Source organism: Sciurus carolinensis, chromosome 5 (assembly GCF_902686445.1).
Source record: "Sciurus carolinensis chromosome 5, mSciCar1.2, whole genome shotgun sequence".
NCBI classification, from domain to species: domain Eukaryota; kingdom Metazoa; phylum Chordata; class Mammalia; order Rodentia; family Sciuridae; genus Sciurus; species Sciurus carolinensis.
In genome coordinates this window covers 91164713-91176747 of record NC_062217.1, presented here as the reverse complement: position 1 = coordinate 91176747, position 12035 = coordinate 91164713, and the positions used below count along the sequence as shown (strand labels likewise).

At 38.7% G+C, this 12035-nt stretch overlaps 1 protein-coding gene across 1 annotated transcript; it reads right to left on the bottom strand.

Moving 5' to 3' along the window:
- Positions 1-3071: 3071 nt before the first annotated feature.
- On the bottom strand, positions 3072-11799 carry Znf485 (zinc finger protein 485). Its single transcript, XM_053743405.1, is given in 10 exon segments — positions 3072-3244; positions 3246-3320; positions 3322-3412; positions 3414-3443; positions 3445-3484; positions 3487-4239; positions 9391-9486; positions 9970-10096; positions 11292-11378; positions 11701-11799. Coding segments are annotated over 9 exon segments (1356 nt in total). The 5' UTR covers positions 11325-11378; positions 11701-11799; the 3' UTR covers positions 3072-3133.
- Between the last annotated feature and the right edge of the window lie 236 nt (positions 11800-12035).

Here is a 12035-nt window from a genome sequence, read left to right as displayed (position 1 = left end):
AAGTTGATTTGACTATGGAGGAAGTGACACTAATTTCTGATGCTAGGTCTCAAAGGCATCACTGGCCAGGCATGGTGGTGCACACATTTAATCCCAATGACTCAGGAGGTTGAATCACAATTACAAGTTCAAAGACAGCCTTGGCAATATAGTAAGGCCCTAACCAACTTAGGCCCTATGTCAAAATAAAATTAAAAATAGGGCTGGGGATGCAGCTTAGTGGTTAAATGCCCCTGGGTTCAATTATCAGTAAAAAAAAAAAAAAAAACAGGCAACACTTTCTCTGTCAATTCCTGGAACCCAATTTCCATAACATGAGAAAGCCCAAGTAGCCACACTGAAAAGTCATTTGTAAAGCTGGGCATGGTAGACCATGCTTATAGTATCAGCAAAATTCAGGAAGCTGAAGCAGAAGAATCACTTGGGTCCAAGAGTTCAAGTACAACATGAGCAACATAGTGAGATCCAGGCACTCAAAAAAAAAAAAAAAAAGGCCACATATGAGGTGTTTCTACTCATCAGAACTAGCTGAGGTTCTGGCCAATAGTATTGACTACCAAATTTGTCTTCGGATCAGTGTTCTCTAATAGAAACATGTAAATAACATACATATGTGGTTACATACATAACTTGAAGTGTTGTAGTAGCCACATTTAAAAATCAATTTTAATGTATTTAGTTTAGTCAGGCATAGTGGCATATACCTGTAATCCCAGAGGCTCAGGAGGATGAAGCGGGAGGATTACAAATTCAAAACCAGCCTCAGCAACTTAACAAGACTGTCTCAAAATTAAAAATAAATAAATGAATAAAGAAAGAAAAGAAAAAAATTAAGGGATGGGGATGTGACTCAGTTGCTAACTGTCCCAAGGTTCAATTCCTGGTATTAGAAAAAAAAATTATTTATTTACATTTTTTTTAACTAAACATATCCAAAATATCATTGCAACATGTAATTAACACTTTAAAAGTTAAGATTTTAGTTTCCTTTTTTATAGTCTTCAAAATCTGATATACATAATTAAGACTCATCTCATCTTGATTCAGACTAGCCTTTTTCAATTGCTTAACAACCACTTATGACTACTGAATTGTGGCATTTGAGATAATCCAACAGTCAACTCCAGCCTTGTATTAAACCAGGCATAGTTGCACATGCCTATAATCCCATCACCTCCGGAGCCTGAGGCACGGAAGTCTGCAAGTGTGAGGCCAGTCTCAGCAATTCAGTGCAGCCCTAAGCAACTCATTAAGATCCCATCTAAAAATAAACATAAAAAGGGATAGGAATGTGGCTCAGTGGATAAGCACCCCTGGGTTCAATTCCCTGTACCAAAAAAAAAAAAAAGAAAGAAAGAAAAAAACATATTATAGAAGATAAATGAACATATGCTTGATTAAATGTTTCAAAGACTAAAACCAAAGTAAAATAAAATTTCACTTCATCACACTAATACCACATCCTTCTCAAAGGTAACTACTATTAAAGTTTGGCTTTTGAGTCATGTTGGGACAGCGAGCCTGCTCGCTAGCGCGGTCGCTGCTGAGTCTGCGGCAGGCAGCAAGACTGGAAAGAAGAGGGTGGGTGCGAGGGGGGCATCCGCAGTTTGATCAGCACCGCTGTAGCCATGGCCCCAATCAAGACCCACCTGCCTCAGTTTGTGAAGCAGGTTGAGGGCTAAAGGGCAAGGGGGGTGCAGATGGTGGCATGTCTGAGTGTGAACGATGTCTTTGTGACTGGAGAGTGGGGACGGGCACTCAAAAGGCAAGGATCACCTCCTGGCTGACCCCACTGGGGCCTTTGGGAAGGAGACAAGACTTATTACTAGATGATTCGTTGGGAATCGCTGGCTCAAGAGGTTCTCCATGGTGATAGAGGATGGTAGAGTGAAGGCCCTTAACATAGAACCCGACAGCACAGGCCTAACCTGCAGCTTGGCCCCCAACATCCTCTCGCAGCTTTGAGGAGCTAGCCTGGACATACTCCCTCTAACCTTCTGTCTCACCTGTGATTAAACACTTCTGGCTCAGGGATGGGGTTGTGGTTCAGTGGTAGGACGCTCACCTAGCACATATGAGGTACTCGGTTTGATCTTCACTCCAATAAAAATAAAGAGGTATTGAGTCCACCTACAACTAAAAGAATTTTTAAAAAACACTTCTGGCTCAAAATAAAGAAACTTGGCTTTTGATAAGTCTTTCTGAATATATAATGTATATGTATAGGTAGTAAAAAAAAAAAAGTCTCATTTTTAAAATGCAAATACCATAATATAGTGGGAATCAAACTCAAGGCTCACTTGCAAGGCAAGCACTGGTCTACACTGAGCTACACCTCCAGTCCCAACAACTTGCTTTTCTAACCAAATTTATGAGAAAACTGCTCACCGGTCTAAGTCCAAAGAATGGACTAAGAGACACAAGGCACATCAAAAAGGGAAGCTTTACTTTAATGACCATACTGCAAAATCAGGTGCCTGATGGTCAGAGACCCCAAGATTGGGTACGACCAGTGTTTTATCCCCAGATTCCTCCCTCATTGGCTAAGCACTGTGGGGTGCACAATCTTCCCAAACATTACCGAGTTTTTACTGTCTCCTATTGGGTAGTTTAAAGAAATATACCTTGGTTGTCCCCAACTTCTTTTGTTCTCTTGTGAAAGGAAAGTTCCCTTGGATTGAGTGCCTTTTTGGTATGCAGTTTATCTGTTGGTTAGGTTCAGGGGGAGGGTCTTCTCTTCTGTTTGTCAGGGGACTGTGAATTTTAACTCTGGTGTTAACTACTTGTAATTTTTTATACTGCTCAGCCTTCCAGTTACCTTTCTTATATCCCAAGACATTTTACATTTAAAGCTAAATACTATACTTTGAAAATGGACCAATGGGATTTTCTATTTCTCACAAAGGTATAGTATCACAGGGGTTGTCTATTACTATATTCAGAGTTCTACCCCATTCTTTTCAATTGGTACATAGTATTCTTTTGTAACTTCCCATGTTGATAGACACTGAGATTCTTTAAATACTTCACTCCTACAAACCACACTACAATGAACAATCTCACAAGTGACTTCTCCCAGAGGTACAGAATATTTTTGTCAAATGTATAATTTATTGAATGTCTCCTCTAATGATCAGAGGAATAAACCACTCCTGTGAGTTACCACACTAACTTTAGATGGCTCTTTCTTATGAATTTTCTTATGTTGTTTAAGGGCTGAACTCTGGGGAAAGGCTTTCTTTCACACATTCATTACATTTAGGTTTTTCTCCAGTATGGAGTCTCTGATGCTCAACAAAGCCTAGGTTGTTGCCAAAACACCTTCCCACATTTCTTACAGTGATAGGGTTTTTCTCCAGTATGAATTCTCTGATGTCCACTAAGGGTTGAGGTCTTCATGAAAACTTTCCCAGTCATTACACTGATAGGGTTTATTTCCACTGAGTCTTTGGATGGCGAGCAAAAGATAAGCTGTACCTGAAAGTTTCCCACATTTACTATAATGATAGGGCTTCTCTCCTGTATGCATTCTTTGATGTCTAATAGGAGTTGAGTTCGTCCTAAAGGCTTTTCAACATTCATTACACCTATATGGTTTCTTACTGGTATGGATTTTTTGGTGTTCCAACACAGTTGAGTAATGCCTGAAAGCTTTCCCACATGAATTACATTTAAAAAGTTTCTCTCCAGTATGTATTCTTTTATGCTGAGTAAGGTATGAAGTCTGAGCAAAGGCTTTCCCACAGATGTTACATTTGTAGGGTTTCTGGCCACTGTGAATTACCTGATGTCTTAAAAGGATAGAATTCTTTCTGAAAGCTTTTCCACATTCATTGCATTTATGGGATTTTTCTTTAGATTCATTCTTCTGATGGTTAATAAATGTTGATTGCTTCTTGAAGAATTTCCCACATTCAAGACATCTATAAGGTTGACTGCCTACATGAATTTGATTATGATTTAAAAGAGATGAACTGCTCATAAAAGCTATCCCACATTCTTTACATTTATATGGTTTCTCACTAGTATGGTTTCTCTGGTGGCTAATAAAGGAAGTGTTATATTTGAAGACTTTCCCACATTCCTTGCATTTATAGGGTTTCTTATCCCTGGAGTTTCTGCCCTCCCAATCCAGGCCTCTTTCCATCATGAGAGTTTCTGCTTGCTCTCTCAGAACAGAACCTTCAGAAGGATTTTGCCTTAGGGCTGACATCTTTGTTTCAAAGCGGTACTCTTGAACTGAAAGAAAAATTTAAGAATGCAATAAGCACCTAAGAAAATAACACAGGAAATGGCTAAAAACAAAAAAGAATGTGAGGATAAATACAAATTTAGGAGGAAAACAAAGTATCACAAAGCAAGCCGTGATAACTAAACTCTTGTCAGTAGGACACTTTGAGACTTGATAATTACATTTCTCTGAGAATTCAACAATAAGCCAAATTTACTGTCTCAAAGGACAAAAAAATATGAATCAAAACAGGTCTCAGGCCAAGAATTTATTATAACAATCTAAATTTCTAACAAGGTGAACTATGTGGTTTTCCTCTAGTTGCTTACAAAGTATAGTTAAAAGACCCAACAGAAACTATGCAAAATGATTTTGACAAGAATGTTTTAAAAAAATAAATGTAGTCAAACTTGTGAAAACAATATTGACCAATTCTTTTACTGAATGCATTTGGGGGTGGGAGTTGGGATACTAGGGACTGAATGGAGGGGGTTCATTGAACTACATCCCAGTTCTTTTTATTTTTTATTTTGAAAGAGCATCTCCCTAAATTGCTGAGGCTGGCCTCAAACTTATATCTCCTGCCTCAGTTTCACGAGTCACTGGGATTACAGGTGTGTGCCACTGCACCTGGCATGAAAACATTTTTTCCTTACAAAAATAATGTAGTTATCAGTAGATATTATACCTGCACATATTATATCTATAGATATTATGCCCACAATGTACCCTCACTTGTATTTATATATTTACATTTATTAGTCTGGAGAAAAATTATATACATCAGATACTAAAGCTAAGACTTATTTTTCAAGGAAATGTACATTAAAGGTAAAGCTTGGTAACATAAAACCCAGATCTTCCAATGACCTTTGATTGTATATATATTTAACATGTAATGATTAGGCTGGGGATGCAGCTTAGTTGGTAGAGTGCTTGCCTCACAAGCACAAGGCCCTGGGTTCAATTCCCAGCACAAAAAAAATAAAAATAAAAAACATGTAATGATTAAACTAGAGAAATTTCCAAGGTACTGACTGCAAAGTAGGTGAAGTTAAATTAGTTATATGAGTCAGGCATGATGGGGCATGCCAGTATTTCCAGCAGCTCAGGTGGCTGACACAGGAGGATGGAGAGTTCAAAGCCAGCCTCAGAAAAAGGAGGCACTTAGCAACTCAGTGAGAACCTGTCACTAAATAAAATATAAAATAGGGCTGGGGATGTAGCCCAGTGCAAGTGAGTTCAATCCCTAGTATCAGGGGAAAAAAAAAAAAAATTAGTTATATGAAGAGAAAGGCAACATATGAACATTTGTTTTGTGACAAAGGTAGCCACACAAATTGGTGAGGAAAAGGAAACTCTTCATTAGCACACTTTTTGGGAGAAATACTACACATGAACTCCACCTCATACCATGCAAAAAATCCTTTCTAAAAGAATGGTATATCTAAATGTAAAAGACAAACAATAAAGCTTCTAGAAATCAACAAAGGATAATACTTTATAAATATGGGGAAAGGAAATAAATATAAAAAATAAATATAAATATAAAAATAAATATAGGAAGGGCACAAAAACAATAAATGTTTTTAAAAAGCACACACAAAAATCAATGACAAAAAAGGGAAATGAATGTTAAATTGGGAAAAACTCCTATTCATCATAAATCCATTAACAGTGAAAGTGCAAACCACAGAGAGAAATGATACCACACATGTAATCAAGAATGGGCATTTTGACAGCATAATACAGTGATGCAGCCACATCAATGTTTATAGCAGCTCAATTCACAATAACTAAGCTATGGAACCAAATTTCAACAGATGAATGGATAAGGAAAATGTGGGACGCATACACAATGGAATATTCTCAGCCACAAAGAATGAAATTACGGCATTTGCCAGTAAATGGATGGAACTGGAGAATTACCCACTGGTATATTAGAATAATGTAATACACCATGACCAAGTGGAGTTCTATAAAAATGCAAAGTCACTGAGAATGAAATTTACCATATTAAGAGATCAAAAAGGAAAAAAAAACATTATTTCTGTAAATGCTGAAAAAACAATAAAATTCAGCAATCATGCTTGATTTAAAAAAATAAAAATTTCTTGGGAGGATAGGGCACACACCTATAATTGCAGGAATCTGGGAGACCCAAGCAGGAGGATGTCAAGTTTAGGGCCAGCCTAAGCAACTTAGTAAGGCTCTAAGCAATTTAGTGAGACCTTGTCTCAAAATAAAAAATAAAAAGGATGGGGTAAGCAACCCTGGGTTCAATCCCCAGTACCAAAAAAATAAAATAAAGATTAAAATATAAAACTAAAAATTTTTAATAGAAGTTGTGAGTTAAATGTCCTTTACATACCATATATGTATCCAAAACTCAACAGCCAACTCAACTGAAAAACCCTAGACACAATCCACTAAAGATGCAAAAAGACCAGCATAACCATCATTACCATTCTTGTTGATAATACAAAGTAAAAGGAAATATTAAGTAAACCTTTTTTAAAGATTTACAATATGGTCAGGCATGGTGGCTCACACCTGCAACTACAGCAGCTCAGGAGGCTAAGGCAGGAGAATCATGAGCTGAGTCAGACTCAGCAACTTGGTGAGACACTACCTCAAAATAAAATATAAAAAGGGTTGGGATGTGGCTCAGTGAGACCCATGGTTTCAATTCCCAGTACCAAAATTTAAAAAAATAAAAAGTCTACTAGAAAATGGATTGAATGATACAAGGAAGTGCCTTAGTACACTGCTTGGCATATTGTAAACAATAGATTAGCTAGCACTATTATTACTATTGTTATTCACTCATTATCTCAAATAAATCTTTGCCCTTGAGGAGATCCTGTATTTCCACATTCAACATTTTCCTTTAATTCTCTTAGGTAGTATTGGTAACAAGTTTCCAATTTTGGTTTTGATTCAGATTGAATTCCCAATCTGCTGCCTTGCACATAGTAAGTAGGTGCTCAGTAAATACACATCAACTGAATGATACCTTGTGTTTTCAATTATAACCCCAAGTAGATATTTTTTAAAACACCAAAAAAAAAAAAAAAAGAAAATGGATTACAGTCAGCCCTCCATATCCACAGGTTACACATCTGTAAATTCAACCAATTATGAATAGAAAATAATATTTGCATCTGTACTGAACACATAAAAACTTTTTTCCTTATTATTATTCCCTAAAACAATATAGTATAAAAACCGTTTACATAACATTATATTGTGTATTATAAAAAATACAGAAAAGATTTAAATTATATAGAAGGATGTGTGCAGTTTATATGCAAATATCATATTATTTTATGTATGGGACTTGAGCTTCAAAGGATTTTGGTATCTGTGAGTGGATGGGGCAGGTTGTCCTGTGCCCAATGCCTTGCTGATATCAAGTGATCACTGTACATATATTATGGTACATCCATAAAATGGAACACCACACAGTATTACAAAGAAAATGAGCTGGGCAAGGCCTATATATACCCCAACAACTCAGGAAGCTGAGGCAGGAGGATTACAAGTTCAAGCACATCCTTAGCAACTTAGTGAGGCCCTAAGCAACTCAGCAAGACCCTGTCTCTAACAAAATATAAAAAAAGGCTGGGGATGTGGTGGGCACAGTGCTTAAGCACCCCTGGTTTCAATCACTGGTACCAAAAAAACAAACACATATTCACACAGAGCATACATCATATCTAGAAATTTCCACATGAAATTTATACGGGATGCCTCTGGAGAGGGAAACTGTGTGATTAGAAAGGTATGTGAAGGATACTGCACAGCATTTAAACCATCTGAATTTTATACCATAAGCATCTCTAAAATCAAACAAATAGAGGGGAATCTGTGAAAAAGAAAAAATATCACAAACCGCCAAACAGTTCAGTCTTTGCATAAACATTTATTAGTCCTTTGAATGGATAAAAGAAATATCAGAGGTATCAAATAAATAAAGATAATATGTGCTATAAAAAATATTTTAAAAAGAAATAGGGGCTGGGGCTATAGCTCAGAGGTAGAGCGCTTGCCTGGCACGTGTGGGGCACTGGGTTTGATCCTCAGCACCACATAAAAATAAACATATTGCATCCATCTACAACTAAAAAGTACAAAAAAGAAAAAGAAAAAAGAAATATCAGAGGAAACAGCTAGCTTTCATTACATCTAAATTATAAACATTCTGCTTCAAATAACAACCAAAATTAAATCAGAAAGAATAAGGAACACTGAGTTATTACTATCCATGTATAAAGAATCTACAAAAGAATCTGGGGGGAGAGGAAATTAAACCCAGCAAAAAAAAAAAAAAAAAAAGCATTCAAAACACTCCACCTCCTATAAATACTATTTGTCACTGTTTTTTTCCATTAAGTACAGTTATAAAAGTTCCCCTGAAAATAATATAGGCAAAAGAATAATTTGGAATCTCTCACTGCCACTAGAAAGTGGTATATAGTCATTTAACAAGCTAACCATGAGAAATTTTGTAATGGATGGAGAATGGACAGAAGGTAGAAAGAAACAATAGATATAATATTATAGATACAATAAGATGCCTGAAACCAGTTAGCTGGGCCTAGCTCTGTGGTGGAACAAATGCTTACTATGTCCAAGGCCCGGGGTTCAGCCCCCCAGCACCAAAACAACCAAAAAAGAAAACTAAAGAAATTGAGAATCTGGGGCTGGTTTATAGCTAGCTCAGATGGTAGAGTGCCTGCCTCGCAAGCACAAAGTCCTGGGTTCAATCCCCAGCACCACTGAGGGAAAAAAAAAGAAAAGAAATTGAGAATTTCAGGGCAGAAGTAATGAGACTGAGGTCCTCATGAAAGAACAGCTGTCCACAGAAGAAAGAATGAGAAGGAAAATGGCAAGTTGCTTGACATAAGGATGACATTAAAAGAGAAATCAACTAGCAAGTGCAAGGCCTGGCATCAATCTTCAGCACCAAAAACAAAAACAAAAAAACTCAAAAACAAAACAAACAAAAAAGAACCCTCAAAAAAAAGGAAACTAGTACTAAGTGGCCTAGTCCTTGTGTACAACAATGGGCACTCGGAAATGAACTTTCTGCCCAAATACCCACTCCTTGCTGTTCTGTATAAACTGCTACTGGAAATGGTTTCTGCCTTACTCACCAGCATGAATACCTGAGAGAACCTCTTGCACCTCCATCCAAGGCTCCACCCCTTGCTCCAATTGAGTAATTAGTTTGGGTTTGGAAGAGAGAAGACCTATTTGTAGAGAAAGAAAAAGAAAATGACCATGGTTATGAGCCCAAGGAATCATCCCAGATCTCAATGTCAACTGGAAGGTCTACAGAAAACATAACGGGTCAGGGAGGCCTAGAAGATAGTTTTAAGCATACCCAAATCATATAGTAACACAACTGGAGGAGAGAAAGTCAATTAGAAAACTGGATCCTCCTTATAGATAAGAAACTCCTATATTTGGAGGCAGATTAAGTTTTAACATGGAAAAGTCAGAGAACCAGAGAACTGACCTAGCCTGAACAACATTATCCACCTTAAATTCTACGACTCTGACCTTCCTGAGGAGTGGAAGGAAGACAGACTCCAAGATCTAAGCCTATATTTTGTTTTGTTTTGTTCTGTTTAAGTCATTTAAGATTTTTTAATATCCCAAACTATGTACCCTATGAAAACACAAAGTTGTCCGATAAACCAATTCTGAGTTAAAAAGAAAGATATCCTTACCCACAGACACCATATTCTCATAGTTCTCCACCATCACATCCCGGTACAAGGCCTGCTGAACAGCATCCAGGTGTCTCCACTCCAGCTGGGTAAAGGCCACAATGATATCCTCAAATGTCAATGATTCCTGCAAAACAAAAACTAGTTCTGGGGCTAGGGATATAGCTCATTTGGTAGAGTGCTTGCCTAGCATGCATAAGGCCCTGGGTTCAATCCCCATCCCCAGCACCACCAAAAAAAAAAAACTAGTTCTGCTCATCTAGGAACCACTTTTTACATCCTCACCCCTGAGGCCTAAATCAGGATGACTTCACTAGAAAAGGAAAGCAAAAGGTTCAAGGCCAGCTTCTGGTAATTCAGATTATGTTCCCAGGAATCAGGAAGCTAGAAAACTGGGTGGGGTGGCTATACTACCCACCATGGGATCTTCCAACATGGCAGTCATGCTTTTGGGGCCTGGTCTTTACTCATTCCTCCCTTCTCTGATGCTTGTTTTTATTGCCTCTTCTCTTTTCTCCATCACATTCTTACTATTCCACCCAGAGCCCTGCTTCATTTTTTATCCTGTAATTTCTTATTACCTAACAGGAGAGGCTTGTATTTACTGTCAGTATCCTCTCCGGTGTGAGCTCCAGGAGGATGAAGACTTCCTGAGTCACTGCTGGCTCCCTAGCCTAAAACACTGCACAACACACAGAAGTGATCAAGATTTGTTCAATCAACAAATGAATAGAAAGTAAAAGATATGGAAAGTGATACTGGTTTTCTCTCCAAAATTTTTAGGGAGTATGGTCTGACTCTGAGGAAGAATTTTTTAAAAAGGAAGAAAAAGTTATTTTCCATAACAGCAACGCAAAATACACTAGATACAGTGCCAAGTTCTAAGACATAAATCATAAATCTGAATTTTCACAATAGTACTGATTACTACTATAAATATTTTGTTTTGGAGTTTTGCTGTTGTTTTGCCGGGCTGAGAATTAAACCCATGACTTCGTGTAGGAAAGTCAAGAGAGGCCTTCCCCCTCATGTATCATTCACCAATACTTTAGCCTTGGTGCTAAATGTGTCTACTTTCCATCTCCGATAAGTCTGTAAAATTCTTTTCCATTTCCAGCACGGTAGAAGTCAAGGGCAGCGAAAATCTATTTGGTGACTATGTAATGGTGGACAAGAAAATGAAGGGATGAGAGAGAAAGATTGGACTGCCTCAGGTAGCTTGGTCCATACACAGAGCAGCGCACTTTCAGGTCAATGGGCATAAACCTCACCTCGCGGTGAAAAGCACTGAGATCTCCTAGGAAAAGGAAAGTGCAACTTGCCTGGATCTGGGGTCTTGGAAGCCTTGGGGCCATCTGTCCCCTGAACTAGTCTTCCAGGTAATGGCAGAGAATCCTCTGTTAGCTAATCTGGGAAAGAAGAAAGTATGAAAAAGTCATTCCAAGTCCTACAGAAGAAAGGAAGTATGGGACAAGACCAGTCCACAACCCGCCCTACAAAAACAGGTGAACAAGTGAGTGAGGGTAAGTAAGAAAAAACACGACAGAGCTTCAAGCCAAGCACTTCTGCCAGTATAGGTGGGAGGTCTGGCCAGAAGCTCAATCTCCAGGCGGACTCAAGCCTCACAAGCCTCACGCTGCACAACTCCTGCCGTAGGGCCCTGCCCACACCCGCCGTCCCTTCCCAACCAGCGTGTCTCCCCTACCTGCCCCGAGAAAAGGAAGGGCTTACCACCAACGCCTGAAGTTCTCAGGACCCGGGCTCCTCTGGGCGGTCAGGCCCCGGAATAGAAAGGCGAGCTACTACCACCCGCGCGGTGCAGTTCGGTGAGAGGGGCGGTATCAGCCCCAGGCACGCTGGGTGGGGAGTAGGGGGAGCGGAAATGGCCGTAGAGGCCTCTGGGAAATGTAGTCTAAGTCAGCAGTCTTAGGTTCCCCATCCCAAACTGCAGATTGGCATCAACCCCTGGAGCTTTGAAAAATAAAGGAGGACTGGGAATGTAGCTCAGTGGGTGAAGCATTTACCTAGCATGGATAAGGCTCTGGGTTTGGTCCTCAGGCCACAAA